At 42.4% G+C, this 18,123-nt stretch overlaps 1 protein-coding gene across 4 annotated transcripts in view; it reads left to right on the top strand.

Annotated features, from left to right (window-relative positions):
- The window catches only part of col14a1a (collagen, type XIV, alpha 1a), an 84,121-nt gene that overhangs the window by 35,590 nt on the left and 30,408 nt on the right, over nucleotides 1-18,123 (top strand). For all 4 annotated transcript variants that reach the window (XM_029260058.1, XM_029260056.1, XM_029260057.1 and 1 more), the window contains 10 exons: nucleotides 255-293; nucleotides 1,027-1,157; nucleotides 5,459-5,588; nucleotides 6,354-6,476; nucleotides 6,964-7,113; nucleotides 10,061-10,177; nucleotides 11,778-11,924; nucleotides 13,183-13,257; nucleotides 16,163-16,302; nucleotides 17,369-17,492. In XM_029260058.1, coding sequence (XP_029115891.1) covers nucleotides 255-293; nucleotides 1,027-1,157; nucleotides 5,459-5,588; nucleotides 6,354-6,476; nucleotides 6,964-7,113; nucleotides 10,061-10,177; nucleotides 11,778-11,924; nucleotides 13,183-13,257; nucleotides 16,163-16,302; nucleotides 17,369-17,492 — 1,176 coding nt within the window. The remainder of the gene's footprint in view (nucleotides 1-254; nucleotides 294-1,026; nucleotides 1,158-5,458; nucleotides 5,589-6,353; nucleotides 6,477-6,963; nucleotides 7,114-10,060; nucleotides 10,178-11,777; nucleotides 11,925-13,182; nucleotides 13,258-16,162; nucleotides 16,303-17,368; nucleotides 17,493-18,123) is intronic.

The raw sequence follows: 18,123 nt of genomic DNA, 5'->3' as shown, positions 1-18,123 counted from the left end.
CAGCTTGTTCTATGTTCCTCTTCTGTCAGCGCAACATATGTTTAAATTTGTAGGAATCGTCTTGTTTTACCAAATACTGCACATATTTGAAAAAAAGCGTCGGCACCAGTGCTTAAAATGACGTGAAAGTGAAGAAAGTGAAAGCGGTCTTTTTTTTTGTTCGTTTTATGCAGTTGTTGTGTATTTCTTTTCAGACAAATACTTGTATTTCTGGCGATAATATTAAACCCATCTAATGGTATTATCTCCTTTAGTGCCGAGGGCAACAGCTGCTTCCACAACTGCCATGGCAGGTAAATCATCTCACTCCCAGAAGCCCTTTCTCTGGTGTTGGCCATTTATTGCTGTTTGCAGCTGGGCATATTTTCCACAGGAATGGGATTAATGTTGCATGCTTGGGTGCAATGCAGTGCAGTGCTGGAAGAATCCAGAATTTCTGCTGCATTTCTGTGCGTTTTTCCCCATTTATTATACCTATTGTGGAGGCATAAGAGGGGGCAGCAGGTGTTGCACTGATTAATCCCGACACTGTTGGTCTCAGAAGTTCAAATCCCACCTCCTGCTATAGTTGTATGTAGCTGTATCATTTGCTTGGATGAAAGCATCATCTAAATAAATAAATGTAAAGAAAGTGGCAGCTGAGTTTGGTAAAGCAACTCTCAGTTGTTTAAAAAAATGGAGATTTAGCAGAATTTTTAAAACCTATGTCCTTCTTATTTTGTGGAGCCTGCAGGAAATACCAGAAAACAGTATCGATATGTTCTATATATTTTTACATAGTTTGCCACTTACTCTTTGGGTATTTGAAACCACGAAATGGTGCTATCGAAGTGCAGCTACCATGTCAGGATACTCTCAGTTTTAAGACTTTTGCTTTCAGCTTCATTGGTTTGAAGACACTTTCTTTTAAAGATGTTAGAGAGGATGTGGAATGTGTATTATGCTTGAGGGTAACAGAGGCATACAGAGCGCTGGTACCCCCCTGTGACTATGAGCGATGGTTCATTGTCTCCTTCAATGCTGCAGGGGTGAGGAACCTGCTAATTGATGGCGAGACCACCTCCAGCTTTCGAGTTTCCTGGAACATGCTGGACCCCACTGTGCAGCGGTTCCGGGTGTCGTTCATCAGCCTAAAGGGTGGCGGCCCAGAGGAAGAGGTAAGTGTGATGTGTGTGTCATAGAGCTGCAAATAGTTTTCTTGTGCAGAAGGGCTCATCTCATGAAATTCTTTAATCCTGGTGTGGGGTCTAAATAGTGAAGGGCTGGCTAGACTCCTGATAACTGAACTTTCCACACATTTCCAAGTCATTGTCTTTAGAGATATCTCATTGGGAATCGTGTTTAGCTGCAAGATCGGTTTGAGCTGCATTTCAAAGGAATCTCAATTGAACATATTTTACATTTATTTTTTTAGCAGACACTTTCATCCAAAGCAACTTCCAATGAACACTATGTAGTGTTACCAGCCCACACATTTTATTCACCATGGTGACTTACACTGCTAGATACACTACTTACACTGGGTTACTCATTCATCCATCAGTGGAACACAAATACACTCTCTCTGTCACTCACACACTATGGGGGAACCTGAACAGCATGTCTTTGGACTGTGGGAGGAAACCAGAGCACCCGGAGGAAACCCACACAGACACAGGAAGAACATGCAGACTCCACACAGACTGAGCAAGGATTGAACCCATGTCCTCTCATACCACCTAGGCACTGTGAGACAGCAGTACTACTCGCTGTGCCACCATGCCTCCCATCTAGCCCTCTTGGAGTCTTGTATTATATTTGTGAATACAGCACAATGCAGATTTGCAGAACCACGATTCAGATGTCCACAAGACTTTTTTTTCAGATTTGCGGTACCCTGTTTCAGATGTCTGATACCATGTTTCAGATTTGCAATACCCCGTTTTATGTTCAAGGTGCCCTCTTTCAGCTTTGTGGAACCATTTTTCAGATTTTTGGAAACTAGCTTTAAATGTGAACTGGATTTAAATCGAAACAGATGGAATCCTGTTTCAGATTTTGGGAACATAGTTTTCAATTTTTAAAACTTTTTCAGATTTATAGAACCACTTTTCAAACATTTTAAATCCCATTTCATATTTGCTGACAGTGAATTTTTCTGAACCTGGGATCCAGCAACATAACAACACGGCATTTGCTTCTTACTGTGATTAACCCAATTCTTCGACGCTGGTCTCATTCAGTTAGCTTTTACGGAATGAAGACTGGGTGTGTCTTTTAGAAAAAATAAACAAAAATGAAGACAAATGTACATGTAAATGTAATATATACTTCCGGACTTGCAAGTAGTTCTGCAGCTCGTTCATTGCTTTTATACATCTGTGGCTTCGACACATTCAGCTGGGTAGTTAAACCGAAGAAAGAAAGAAATGAAGGCGAAACTGAAGCTGGGTCTGATTTCCCAGTGTGATTGAGCAGCTCTGTAGTGGTATGTCAGTGGAGAATCCAAGCAGGTGAACATGGCCACCTCACCTGCATCTTAATTCTCCTCCTAAACCATGGCAGCTCAGCCTGCGCCGAAGACAGAGCACATAGTGGAGCGAGAATGACATTTCATTAGCTTCTCAAATGACATTTAGGTCACAGATACACACACCTTAAAAACTTCTAGAAAACCCCTCTCACCCTGGCCCGGAGTCATCCAAGGACACGTTTTGGAAAGCGGAGCTTTAAAAGTGTATTTGGTACTGTGTGGGCATCTTTCAGCACCTCAGGTCTGCTGGACAGCTCCTCCACCCCAAGTTGTTTTTTCCCTCCTGCAGGACAGTCAACCTGCAGAGCGTCGGCTTACAGTTTTGGGTTTAATTCTGCACTTTGTAATGCTTGGTCAACCATAGTAGATTGATTGCAAGCATTATAAATAGTTTATGAGAAGCACATGCATTATAAAATGCCCATTTTGCATAATTACATTGGATTCGGACAGACTGTTGAGTGTACCCTCTAAATGACACCACTGTTTTCACCCCTTGACGCCAAGTACGTTTTTTTAAATTGCTTTGTCAGGCAGAATATTGCCTAATTTTTACTGCGGTGAAATGTTTGGACAGGTAAGACAAGTCGGCACATGTTCGAAATGCAAACAGGCACGGAAGAATATGGGAGCTACAGAGGTCTGGGCATTCCATAAATTTTGTTGCAGGTTGAGGGAAGCAAAATGTTTTAGTGATGTGAAATTGAAAATGTGCAGGGAATACACCAGATTTATTGGACGATCCTCCAGCTGCCTATGTACATTAAAGCTAAGCCCAACAGCATATAGAGGATGTTGTTTCAAAACCTTCATCTCAACCATCCGGGTAGAAATTTGTGGTCACTGGGTACCTGTCGAGGAACTCTTACTAGCCACTAAGTGGACCAAGCTGATATACAATGGCTTCTTGTTCTACAAAAGGTCAAGGTAGCAAACACTAAAAATGAGAAAATTTTACAGTTTATTTTAATTATGTGTTCTTTGCTTATCAATTTTCTGAAATATCTAAAATTTCACTTTATGTAAACATGACGTGAACACGCAAACTACACGGCTCAGCCTCATTTGAAATTAGTTTTCATGTAGCGCAAAATCAGTTAAAATGTTAAAAGCAAATTATTTTATTTGTAAATATCTCTTATTTTTATAGAACCTGACCTATGAATAAATCGTAGAACGTCTTCATTATTCTACTGATGTCATAAATGCTCGATAAATGTGTTATTAATCTATTTAATAGTTTTTAATAATTTGTTTAAAAATTTAAAAGTCTACATGCAACCACTTGTGTAATGTATACTTGGATTACATGATAGTACAGGTGGTCCCCGATTTACGATGGGGTTACGTTCCGCGAAACCCATCAAAATTCGAAGGTATCGTAAGTGGAAAATGCATTTAATACTCCCAATACACACCTTGACAGACTGGGAGATGCGGATCACTGCCGCTGCCCAGCATCACGAGAGAGTGTTGCACCGCATATCGCTTGCCGGGAAAAAATCAAAATTCGAAGCACAGTTTCTGCTGAATGTCTATTGCCAGCTCACCATCATAAAGTCGAAAAAATCGGAAGTCGAACCATCGTAAGTTGGAGATCACCTGTATGTGACTGCAGTCAAGAATCATGACACGAATTATGTTTTGCGTTTAAATCTTTCCTTCTGTTGATGTAATGCGCTTTTTGTATTGTTCTTCGGAGATGTGCATCACTTTGCAAAAAAAACCTCTGTTAAATAAATGAAATATAAATGTAAAATTTAAATGTACTAATCTTTAATTGACTATGACTAAATGGCAAGGGGGACTTTGGAGTTATGAGGAAAACCAATTATGAGCAGACATCCCGTCCAAATTGTATTTGTAAGATGAAGAGCCACGGTGGTGTTTTTCATTCATTTTCTGAGGACAGTTACCAATGTCATTAAAGAGAACTCATCTTTTAAAGTAAACAGCAATGGACTTCATGGTGCAGCTTCGCAATTTGTTCCTTTTCATTTGTCACCCTCTCTTTGGTGACCGCAAGTCTCCGTTGGCATTTAGGTCATGCCTGGAACTTAAAGTGTCTGGCAGTGAATAAATGAAGCTAAAAAAAAAAAGTCTAAATATGAGAACATTACCGTTTCTCCCAGGAACTGCAGAAGTCTCCATTTTATTGTGGAAACAATATGATTAATTGCCTGCTGTATGGGACCTTTGTGATACTGTAGAAATTGTTCGCTGTTTACTGCCTTTAAACCCCCTATCTCTTTATACAGGCAGCACATATGAGCTAGAGAGGGTCGACCCTTTGTTGGAAGTTCATTTTTGTTCTTTTAAAAAGCATAAAAACATATTTTGGCAAGAGCCTGGTAACAGCACTCTTATCTGGGACATCTTGTTCTAGTGATGTTAAAAAATGAAAGTGTCAGGCATTGAATAGCTAATTATTACTGTGTTATTGGGTGCAGTTTATTGTTAACGTACTCATTAAGTGCCATTTTAATTGTGTTTAATCTTGAGGAAACCAAACATCTATAATAAATAACACCTCATTCCTTCAGTCAACATAGCCGATTGAGTTCTGGCACCTCTTCGATCGCGGAGCCGTTCTCACAGGTTTCGCAGCCAATTGATATAATCTCTGGAGGAGAAAATGATTTTGGAAAGTTCCAGAAAGTTCAGTTACAAAGCTTAAAAGTAGCAGGGAAAGACAGGGTTTGTGAGTGTAGTCATGGGCCACTTAGAGATCATTCAATCAACATGCTGGAGGAGCTGAGCACATGGGTCCCGTTGATGAGGTGTCAGCCCCGACACTGGAGCGGAGATTAGAAACAGACCGGGGGTGATGTTGAACCGTCCCTGGGAGAAACAGAGGGCGCGCCCCTGGTGATTGTCTCCAACCCACACCCACCACCACCCCTCCCCCGCATACTGACTCATGTATCGCACTAACTGTCTTTATAGGTTTCAGTTCCAGGACGGCAGAACAGCGTGATGCTGCAGCCTCTACTGCCAGACACACAGTATAAGGTCACAGTCACCCCAGTCTACGTTGGCAGGGATGGGACGAGCGTGTCCTCTGTGGGAAACACACGTGAGTGTGTCCTTGTGTCCTGATCGCCAAAATGTTCCCATTGACACACACTTCAGCACTTGCTATTCATTTCGGCAGCACACGTGTCAATGAAAGCTGCTCGTATTTGGTCACACACAGTTCTCCTCTGCTGCTGACCCTGAAATGACCTGCACTTTTCCTCCCTAATGAATGTCATATGGCTGTAAGTCTGGCTGTTATTTGGCAGCATCGCTCTTTGCTACGAGACTTTCCCTCAGTCGACACAGTTGACGCCATGTGCAGCAAACGGGCAGAAGGACAACTATTGATTTTCTCCATTAATAAGTGTAATGAAAGCCATTCATAACACTGGCTTCCATCCTTCCAGTAATAAGCCATTAAACTGGCTTTTATTTCCTCAGTTGTAATTGATTATGTGCACCATTTATAAATTATTACCTTTGAATACCAATTTGGGTTTGTCACCGTTTTAGATTAAAGATTTAAATGTCACTGCGGAGATAATTCATGCGCCAAGAAAAAGTCTGCCTTCTGTGGTCTGTTTCACTGTTCAAACAAAATAGGGATTCAATAACAAATAAATCCCTGCAAAACCAGTTATACATATGATTTCAATAAATCTAAAACATTGCTTGTTGTTGACGAAGGGATCTGTTTGGCCTTCATTGAGACAACAAATACGGCCAAGCTCCTCTTAGCCAGTGACATACTGGAAATGACACAGGAAGTTGGACATGGGTGGCCTCCTTCTGACTATGTGATGTGTGTGGTGCTATTTGGCAGTGCCATTGTCCCCACCCAGCAAGCTCAGGGTATCTGAAGAATGGTACAACAGGTTCCGTGTCTCCTGGGACCCTCCTCCGTCACCCACTTCGGGCTACTGGGTCATCTACCAGCCCATCTCTGGTGAGTGAAAAACTTCTCAGCATAGCGAAGCAATGGAGAAGGTAAAGAAATGAGTGCCAGGTTAATTCCAACTCGAACTTCGTCTATGATATATGTCAGTGATCGGTGAGAAGGATTTGGTTATGGATGGAAGTTCCTTGTTGGGAAAGTGCAACTCATTTTAGTTTAAAGGCCCGTTTTCCATTAGCCACCTCGTAAAACACTAGTGTGCGAAAGTACAAAATGGTCCTCTCCTTGCATTTAGAACCCTTTAAATCAGTTTCAGTGAGAACTGGAAATCGTAGACACTGTAGTACCGAATGCACTGTGCCTCCGGCAGTAAAAATACTGTTATTTTTACACGTAGCTCATTCAGTCCAAGGCGTTTTAAGGCGATTTTTTTTTTTTTTTCCCCTCCAAAACCAGATGTGGTCAGTGAAATTTGCTCAGAGACGAAGGTTGAGTAAAGGAGTCTCCACGCTACTCAGCATTTGTTTTACCTCGACAGTCCCGAGTCCTGCCGTCGAAACCTTTGTCAGGGATGATGTCAACACACTGCTGATCCCGAACCTGCAGAGTGACACGGATTACGACGTGAAGGTCGTCGCCTCGTACCCCGCCGGGTCCAGCGATGCCCTTCTTGGCAAGGGCAAGACACGTAAGGCTCAGCACACCTGTCTACCTCGCTAAAGTGACTTTCTGCAATACCTGTGGAACATTTGTGCTAGATGTGTTCTCATGAGAAGCAGATTCCTACATTTATTTATTTACAGAAATCCTTGTCTGCTTTCTCTGTGTCACTCTGTGTTCAAGAAGGCTACTTAGCCTTATTTCACCAGTCGAGCTGTTCAAGTAGATAACATTATAGATCCCCTTTGGATAAACACATCAGCCAGTAAAGAAAAAAATAAAAATGATCATTGAATTTTTATGAAGACTCTCAGGTGGAGAGCGGGAAAACTGCAGTAGTGCGGCAGAGGTGTAAAACGTGTGGTTTAATTCACGGGTTGCCTACCTGCAGGAGGCGCTCTGCTCCAGTACCCTGGCACAAGGCATTTAATCCAATCTTATTCACTGCGATTCTCTGTGGCATAATTGGATAAGTTAGTGCGCTGATTCGGATGAAAACACCAGGTAACCGATGCAATAGTCAATGGGGAATCCTGCATCGAGGAAAAATGCTGTACTGAACACGCTGCAGTTGCCGACGACAAACTCCGAGTGCCACTTCGAATCACAAGTGTTTGCTTTGTCATCGCCTGTTGTCTCTGGACTTTCAAACATTTCAGTTTTTCATGTTGCATTTCTGCAAAATTCATCGTAACATAAAGATTAAGACGCAAAATGAATAAGGACGCGTTGAAATCATTAGCGCCTCTCAGTCTCGTATTAGAAATGGCACTGTATTAGGCAGAGCCGCTTATTAAATATCCTGTCAGCACCCAAAAGAGTAATATCGTTCTTTTGCATATAAATTCGATATCGTCGGGAAAATCTCAAAGTAATACATGTTGGAGCCACCCTTATCAAAGAGCAAATAGATTGCCTTTCTTGCTAGATCGTCTGCCTGTACATCAATGGGCCTCCGTGTCTCCAGCCAAAATGAGCGAGGCGTTTTCATTTGAACAAAGTCAGATAACCAGTCTGCCAGGAGGAGCCCCCCTTTCACGATGTATTCCCACATCCATCAGATTCGAGACGTGCGGCGCTTCATGCCCGGAGCCCTCGCTCGGCGTGCTGCGGCAGCGATGTCGGGCACACGCAACAAATTTTATCGTGCGACACGAGCCCTTATTGCACACTGAGGTGTAGTGTCTTGATACAGATAACAACAAACCCCACGGATTTCTGCTACGGCCTTGAAAAAAAACTGGTTAACCGTACAGTTAATTGATTAATGCATTTTTTTTCTATTACGCGTGCCGGGTAATTTCCGAGAAGCTCCATCCACGCTTGTTTGTTTGTCGCTCACGATCCGTAAACGTAGCTAGTCGAGCCTTGTCCGTGACACCGGCCCACGCGGCGTCCCTCGGAGTGTACGCGCATCTTTAATCGGAGTTCATCGAAGGGTGCTCCGTGTCACATGCATAATTCAGAAGAGTCAGCGGATGTTAAGCGAGCTGCTGCCTTCCGCCGTATGCCTGTACGTGTTCCTCGATCTTGTTATTCAAGGAGAGGCGTCTTCTCAAGGACCTTCTTGACTTACTGTGGATTTACTTCCCTGAGGGAAAGCTAGCCGGTCAGCCCTCTGCACGGGGCTTTGTTTCGGCCACTGAGATTACAAAGATATACCTCTTTTGAGGTATTCCACATTTACCTGTTAGACAGTAGGATATTTGAGTGGAACAGTACAGGTTGGGTACCTCGTTTGGCGATATTGCAGACGTGGTCCTCCTGGGACGGTCAGTCTTCAGGATATCAGCCGGCCTGTCCGCCAGCCTTTTGGATGCAGGTCTGCTAGCTGCTGCCCGTTCTAATAAATCAGAATCGGAATCAGAATCAAAATCAGAATGAGTTTTGTTGGCCAAGTGTGCTGACGCACACAAGGAATTTACCGTGGTTCTAGGTGCCTCCAGTATTTACAGAGAAACAGCTGACGCAGAATTACAGAATAAATAAAAAAATAACATATTTACGGATTATACAAACACAAGAGTATAAATAGTAGTATAAATACAAAAAAGTAAATAAATAAGAATTAAATTATTAGAAGTCGTTGAATAATGTTGCACTAGAAATAGTATAGAATAATGTATAGAATAATGTTGCACTATAAATAGTAGTATAAATACAAAAAAGTAAATAAATAAAAATTAAATTATTAGAAGCGGTTGAATAATGTTGCACTGACAGGAGACCTATAGGGGGGTGTTAACTGTTCATGAGAGTGATGGCCTGAGGGAAAAAAAAAAACAATTTTTGTTCTTCTCTGTTCTATAACATAATGTAAACAAAGGATTTTTACGTTTTACCATTTCGTTTTATTCCTCTTCTGCTTTTCGAGTTGAGTTTCAAATCGCGCCGCATCCTTTCAGCTTTGTCTGTATTCACCCAGGTGTTGGCTTTCCAACCAGCTCTGATTTGTTTTTGATTTTCTTTCTCTAGTATCTTCTCCTGCTTGAGACCAAATTAAATTGTACTGCATGGTTTCCATACAGGAAAACTACACATAATGTCAAAATTCAGAGTTATACTCTCTTTCTGACAAAGGTGAGATGTATGGTTATATTACAGTAGCCAATAAGCCCTGCATACTTCATGCCTAATAAGAAACACATGTTGTGGTCTGGTGTTCACATTACATCTGTGCCCATCAGCAAAATTAAAGAAATATTTTGCTTAAATCGGAAAAATTTGCCTTAGTCAGCATTAGTAGTTCTAGTAAGGAACAAATAAGTCTACTTAGTTTTTTTTTATTTTTTTACAAATGGGTTATTACCCACAGGCCTTAGTCAAATATTAAGCACATAAGGGAAGACAGTTGCACAAATTGCTTGCCCTATATCGAACACTTTTTGTTGATTTTAATTGGAATGGAGCATCTGTGTTATCTCAGAAGCTGCGCCTTAGGACCGTAACGCACGTCTCCTGTCCTGTCCACGCAGTGTACCTGGGAGTGACGAACCTGAACGCCTACCAGGTGGAGAGCACAAGCATTTGTGCACAGTGGCAACCCCACCAGCATGCCTCCTTCTACCGGCTTGTCATCGAGTCGCTGCTCAGTGAGTAATACAGTCCAAGCATGTGGGCGCTTCCTATGGTGTCAGCTTAGGATAGTGGGGTCAGATAAATAAAACTGTAGAAATGTTTGCACCTCTTGTCTAGTGGCTAGTACACTTGTTGTATAGTTGTGTTCTGGTGCTGCTAGTGACAGATTTAAATTGTTTCAGTTTACAATCTGAGTCGATTAAAATGTACGTCACATTGCGTTCAGAACTATGCTGATCATTTGTTTTCACCACATATTGTATAGGCATTGCACTGGCTAAGACCCTAAATTGAATTTTGAATAACATATGCTCATTGTGACATGGGAAATAGTCCACACAAAGTAAAAAAATAGCGTTCATAATCGAAAATATATTGCAAAAAAATGCTTAGCCCAGCAGCAAAAGTCAATATAAGGAATTACATTAACAATTATGTTTCAGAAATGACGTGTCCAGACTATATTCAAGTCAACATTTCTGGTATACTAGTTGCCAGACCAAAGTTGGCTGAAAATAAGTTATGCAACTGCTTTCTCTAAAGCTGTTTTCAACACATTGGTTTAAAACCTCGATGCTCCTTTAGGCTTTTTTGAAAAAATATCATATTTGGTTTAAAGTAACCTGAAGCAATATGACTGTGGGCAAATATTTAATTTGTTTTTGAATTAGGTTTTGTGGTTCATGTTACTATTAACTGGAATGTATTGAAACTGAAATGTACATCCTCAGTGAATCTCTCTAATGGTTTCCAGATATGGTCTGTACAGTGTCCAGTGTGAAACCAATGAACTTCTTCTGGCAATGTTTTAGGCAGCTCTTTCCCTTTTAGGACTCATAAAAGAACTGCTTCTTTAGGATTTTTTTTTTCTTAAGTCCCCCAAATATGATTGTTTTGCTATAACATAGCGTGTTTTCCAGGCAGAATCTGGTCGACGTCTCCTCAGACCCATAAATTAAAGCCAAATGAAGGTGCATGAAGGAAATGTAGCTCTTGGAAATGAAAGCATCGATAGTAAAGACAGCTCCTCTATGCCAGATGAAGGAGATCCCTGGAAAGAGCTTTCACATTTATAATGAAGGGAGAAAGAAAATGGAAAGTCTGCCTCACAGGAGGTCCCGTAATATGATTCCCCCCCCGAGTCACACGGGAGCACCTCGCTGTGTGACTGATTGTGACGGCCATGTAAAACCCACAGATGGGAATGTGTATGTAACAGGTCACTTTCAAGCCCGTTTCTCTAAGAGCTTCCGTGCGGTCAGCTGCTGGTCCGTCATGCGCTGTAGCGGGAAGATATCCGCTGGAAATGAAGGCGCCCGTGAAGCTGATGAATTGCCTCCATTAGTCGTGCCTCTGTATAGTGTGCCACTAACTGGTGCGCAGACATCAGTTTCAGACCACTCATCAGGCAGACAAGCTTAACCTGCAACAATTTAAACACTTCTTGCTCATCTGTGTTAAACACTTGGCAGCACGGGGTTTGCATTTCGCTCCCGGAAAATCTTCCGTCCCGATGCGCCGAAGCACGCCCATCATGTCAACTGCTGAGACCGATGAGGGCGGGTGCTGTTGGTGCTGTTTCACGATGACTAACACCTGTCTGATTTCTCACAGATGGACAGGAGCAGGAAGTGAGTCTGGGGGCTGGAACATCTAGACACTGCTTCTACCACCTCTCCCCCAACAGTCAGTACAAGATCAGCGTCTACACCCAGTTCGAAGACACCGAGGGCCCCGCCGTGACCATCCTGGACAAAACTCGTAGGTGTCTGCAGGAGGTGAAAAGAGGGAAAGGGATGGCACCTTCAGTACCTTTAGCACCTGCAGTTCCAAGATGTGGTTTTAAGAAGCGTTTATAGCTTTGGTATTTCACAACATTAAAAGCACATTGACACGGTGGATGCAATTTGACCAGTTTATTACCTTGTTCTGGTACAAATTAAGCCTATAAAGCTTAGAAATGGTTATTCATTCCCTCTTGAAAAGTTAAGAATCTGCTGTGAAAAGTAATGGCCAGCAGTGCAGGGAATCCGTTCTAATGTAAGGCTGCAGGTCTTTTTTTGGGAACTCGAGAACAAAACTTAGAGTTCGCAGCCCTTGAAGCTGTCAGATTCTCCAGTAATTGGCATACAGGTGTCAGCTGTCTTACTGTCATCGTTTCTTGTTTGCCTTCAAATTTGTGCACCATTTCAGATCTGCTTAATCTAAGACGCCGTTCATTTCTTTGGGTGGGTGTGTGGAGATGTCTACGGGTCTATGGCTGTTGGGGGTCCTTTGAAAGTGTTTCGCTAAGATGTGATGGAACACACACACACACACACACACACACACACACACACACACACACATTTTCTGAACCGCTTGTCCCATACGGGGTTGCGGGGAACCGGAGCCTAACCCAGCAACTGAGGGCGTAAGGCCGGAGGGGGAAGGGACACACACAGGACGGGACGCCAGTCCGCTGCAAGGCACCCCAAGCGGGACTCGAACCCCAGACCTGCCGGAGAGCAGGACCCGGTCCAACCCACTGCACCACCACGCCCACCATGTGATGGAACATTTGTCATTAAATTTGGATCAGGTTTATTCGTTAATGTCTATTTTGGAACATGAATATGCCTGAATATACAGTTTGGCAGTGTTTTGCGTTATTCTGAGAAGAATCAAAGCAGTCCACTTAGGCTTGTCTTTTGTAATCTTTTTCTTAAATCTTCTTTTAAAGCGATCTTGTTGTATGATTATATAAACCTCATATGTCAGAGGAGTGTGTTTAACACTCATGTTTGGTTAATTCCCTCTTCTGTATGGATGTCAGTTTCTTCCAGAATGGAGCCAAGGATGCGGGCTGCTGGCTGCTGCTGGCAAGGAAATGGGGTGTTGAGAACCCCCACTGCACCGTGTTACGGGTTTACGGGAGTTTGCATACTCCCTGGAGTGGTTCACTCGAAGGATGTTCCCTTACCTGCAGGAAGGGATTTCACTTTAACGATCTCTTCGGTTTGTTTTGTCGAACATCTAGGTCCAGCTCCCACCGAGCCACCAACCCCTCCCCCAATGACACCCCCTGCCCCAACTGTGCCCCCTGCCAGAGAAGGTGAGGGTTTTCAAGAGATGACCTCTTGCACTGATCTTTAGCATAAGTATATTGCATAGGACAGGTGACCTTTCTAGAATGACTTTCGGTGAAGTAATTGTGGCCCCAGGGGTCTATCTATATGTTTAAGATTCAAAATATTCTTTGCAATACAAATTTTAAAAAAATAGTGCTTATGTATCTAGATTTATAATGATAAATTGATGTTGTGAAGGCCAGAGCTTGTTTGTTCATTACACTTACTAAGTGCTGGTATTTTGCCAGTGTCTCGCTTAAGGCATATTATTATTAGTACATTTATATTTATTGATTTAGCAGAAGCTTTTCTACAAAGTAACATCCAATGATTGTTAACTAGCTGATACACTACACTCCTTTCAAAAAATCCATTTACACAGAATAGCAATGTAAAACACTCGTTCACATACTAAGGGCAATGAAGAATCACACGAACATGAAGAGAACATACAAACTCAAGACAAAATGACATATAAACTCTTATCACCCAGTGTGCAAAACCACCCAGCAAGGACTTTTGTCTCTCCTTTATTATTCTTCTTCCACTTTTTCTTCTTCTTATTAAATATGTACAATAATAATAATGATTTGCTGACTGTAGTCCTAGAAGCTGCCCTCCATGACAGAGGGACTTCACCTCAAGTGTTTATCTTAAATGTCTAATGCACTGAATCACCAATACTATCTGATGCATACAGTGGATGTACAAAGTTTGCGGGAAATATTTGATACGATTGAAATATTAGAATTTTTTGTGTGGTTAAAACACACTGAACATTTATAAAAGTAAATAAAAGATGAAAATTGAAAATCGAGCTTTGAAAAGTATTCAGCCCCTTTGCGTTTACTTTCATGAAAAAGCACGGCCTCAAAATGTCACCGTTGGAATCTGAACACTTTGTTGATGGAAATCCGGCTCTGTGTACTTAAACCATTTAAAGTGAATTCACCTGCTTTTTGTAAGGTTAAAGAAACTTGTCTGCGTGAGATCCCCCTGTTAGTCATTACATACAAGCTAATATGAAGAGAAAACAGCCTCTCCACGAACGGAGGAATAGAATCATTGACAGACACAAGTGGGATGAAGGATATAAAAAGATTTTAAAGCCACAGAGAATCCCAAGCAGCACTGTTATATCAATTATGAGGAAATGGAGGGCACATAAAACTACCCCGGATCTTCAAAGAACAGGTCGTCCCCAAAACTCAGCAGCTGAGGAAGAAGAAAATTGGTCAGAGAAGCAGTCAACAGGCCAAAAGCAACTCAAGAACTTGTAGCATGTCAGAACAGGGACGGCAGAAACTGTGAGTAAGCCAACAATTTTGGGGGTACTCCACCAATCTGGGCTTTATGGTAAAGTGGTGAGGAATTAAATTTTGCAGATTCAGTTTGCTAAAAGTTTGTGGGAACCCCTAAATGAACGTGGAAAAGAGTTCTGTGGTCTGATGAAAAAAATTAGTTATTTGGTTTTAATGCTATGTGTAGTAAAATAGAGCATAACTTCACCACTTAAAAACACCATCCTCAGATTGAATTATGGTGGTGGCAGCACAATGTTGTCGGGTTGCTTTTCATCAGCAGGGACTGGTAGGCTTGTCAAATTAGATGGTAAAAAGGATGGAGCAAAAAGTAGAGAGATACTGGAGTAAAACCTTGTACGTTCTGAAAAAGATCAAAAACTGTCGCAGGATAAACAAGACAATGACTGCAAACACAAAGCCAGAGCTACACTTGAGTGAATTGAAAAACAGGTGAAACTCTTTGAGGGGCCGTGTCAAAATCCTGACTTAAGTCCCATAAAAATTTTTCAATTTATGGCAAGAACAAAAGATTCTTATACACTGTTGCTCCGCAAGCAAGCTGCAACATTTCTTTGCATTTTGCAAAGAACAGTGGGCAAATAAATCTTTAAAATGTGAGAAACAAAATACCTAGAAACTAAAAGGGGTGAATACTTTTTAAAGTTGAATATTTTCCACTTTTTTACTTTAAATTTATAATGAAACTGATTATGGCTGAACAAAACATTAAGTATGTTTAGATAACCATACATTAAAAACTCAGTTCAAATCCGTTGTATCTTTTGGTTGTAACGCACCAAATTGTGGTCACAATCCAAGGGACTGAACACTTTCTACACAAACTGTATGTTTACATTGCATCAGTTAAATTTAAGATGAACAGTGGAGGTCAAGCCCTTCATTCAAGGATACATATAGTGCGGATCTGTGCTCTGATGAGACAAAAACCAGCAAACATTTATGTTGCAATGCAATATGCTGATTAGTTGTGCAGCTTGAGGACCCATGGGGGACTTGAGGGAGGTTCAGGGTTGAGGCGTCCTTGTAAGAGGAGTACAGCATATCCCGGCCACCAGTCTCACTGCAGTAATGTCATAGGGTATTAAAATGGGCATTGAAGTGGCTAAGGGCTGAAAAAATGACCTCATGATATTTTAGCAAAAAGATATGAATAGCACAAGTCCATTAGTGAGCATTAGTAAATATGAAATGCTCATTTCATATTCCCAGAACACACAGCTTTACTTACCTTTCTTTGTGTTAAGGCCAAAAAAAAAGACACTGGTTTGTAATGAGTGACAGCAGGTCCTGCCAAGGATTGTTCGATCAGCTCTCCATTTGACTTCTGGCTTGATAGTCCGCACTAATGGAAGTTAATTGAAAAAAGCTTCAACACTTGGACCTGGCCCACTTGCATTAAATGTCATGGTGCTGTAGGTTTCTGCCATTCAAGCCAATAGGAGGTGCGAATGTGGTGGAAATTACTGTCAGTCAGTTTGGCGCCCCTCAGGCGTTCAGGAAGTAATTATGTTACCTTCCAAGGACTGACTTCCTCAAAGGATCCTGTGCTTTTCTTGCCATATAGTGTGCAAAGACGCCAAGGCCGATCTCGTCTTCCTGGTTGACGGTTCCTGGAGCATCGGAGACGATAACTTTCACAAGATCATCCGTTTCCTGTACAGCACAACCGGCGCTCTTGACAAGATTGGCTCAGACGGCACCCAGGTACCTTTCCTACCTTCCACCTTGGTTCTGTCTGCTTATTGCTTTACCCAGGGCAGCTAAGAACTTTATCAGTTTAAACAGCTGGCTCTTTTTTGTATCACTTAAGGGTAATTATCCTGCTCAAGGGTACTGCAGCAACGCCCCATCTGGGACGTTAACCATGGGTCATGAGGCTATGTTCATAAGGGCCATGTCACTTACTGCCACCATTTAAATCAAAATGATGCCAGTTAAGAGAAAGGTACACTGCACAGGGTAGGCAGGACTGTGAAAAGGGGTCTTCAGAGCATTTGCCTTGGCTACATCTCTGCGTGCTGAGGACTGTCAGCTTCGCTTTGCCTGAAAGGTGAAAGCAGAGCTCAGGAGCTTTTCTGCTGCTTGTAGGTAATAAGGAAATATCAGTGTTTCTGTGTCCCCTTGGGGGGTGACATCCAGTCCAAGTCACACTTACAGGGACCCCGTATTAGATGTTCTCCTGGGGCTGGTCTGCGACTGCAAGCTGCGGCTGCAACTGCAGCCAGCCTGTCAGAGAGGGATGGTGACAGCGAGCCAAGGGCCAGAGCCAACTCTGCTGAGCAACGTCGAATTGAGCCGGTCCCCGGAGAGGCCGCTCGGTCGAAACGGCCCAGTGTCTAGACACTGCAGGGAGAGCACATTGATCATCATCAAAAGCTCTCAACCACCAACCTGAATGCAAGGGTGCACAGCTCCACTGCCTGTATGGGTGTGTTTGGGAGCAGGAGGGAATAGAACAACTGAACTCTTTACGTCCGGCAAAATGGATGTGTCCTATATTTTAGCACCGGAGGTGCGCGATTGTGAAGATTAGGTGTCCGGGATAAAATAAACCCACTGCTGGCTAGTCTACTGAAAAGTCCTCGACCTGAGAAAATCCTCTCCGACGTAGACCAGGGAAGCTGTGCGTTAAAGTGAGCGATGGAGAACGCTGAAAAAAATCTGAATGGGGGAAGTGACAAGCGTGTTTATCCTGGCATGTGGCTAAAAACCATAGAAGAAAAAAAAGACATCAGCAGGCGGCCCAAGGAGCGTTTCGTGTACTTGACAGGTGGCCATCGTGCAGTTCAGCGATGACGCCAGGACCGAATTCAAGCTCAACACCTACGAGGACAAGGAGGCTCTTCTGGACGCCGTTCAACGCATCTCATACAAGGGTGGAAATACCAAGACAGGCATGTATTAAGTTTTCTTCTCTGGCCACCGCAGGGCCGAGGAAGACTGGGGCCCCTGGGTTCCAGGGCCAGCTCGGAGATGGCGAGATCTGTTTTCTGTACCTCCTTGATTTAGTGGGGAGGAAGCAGGTGCTTTCACTGCAAACCAAACACCCATTCTACCTCTTTTTTCCATATTTCTAAGTGTGGAGATGTAATTTCATAGTTGGAGTTTATTGCCCTAACTGTCTTTAAAAAGATTTTATTGTCAAAAAGTATTCCTCACAATCTCTGGTAAATTATTGCCACGCATATAAAAGTACAGCATTCACATTATCGGGTAAAGCAAATAAATCCTGACAACTTTATATGGGGGACTTAACTACGGTTTATTTTCAGTGGAATACTTTCATATTTAAATTGCACAGCAGCGTAATTGTATTCCGTTTGTATCAGAATTTGCCAGCACCTGTCGTGTATATTAACTATACATGCAGAGTAAGTGTTTGCTCTGAATGTATAAATATAATTTCACTCTAAATTGCACAACACAATGCATATTCATTATGCTTCAGAGGTACACAACCTCATGTTCGCAAGAAGGGATGAGTAACGGCAGATACTGGTGTAAATATGCCATTTTTAAAGATAG

The sequence above is a fragment of the Scleropages formosus genome, chromosome 18, assembly GCF_900964775.1.
Source record: "Scleropages formosus chromosome 18, fSclFor1.1, whole genome shotgun sequence".
Lineage (NCBI taxonomy): Eukaryota > Metazoa > Chordata > Actinopteri > Osteoglossiformes > Osteoglossidae > Scleropages > Scleropages formosus.
This window is presented reverse-complemented; position numbering and strand designations above follow the sequence as displayed.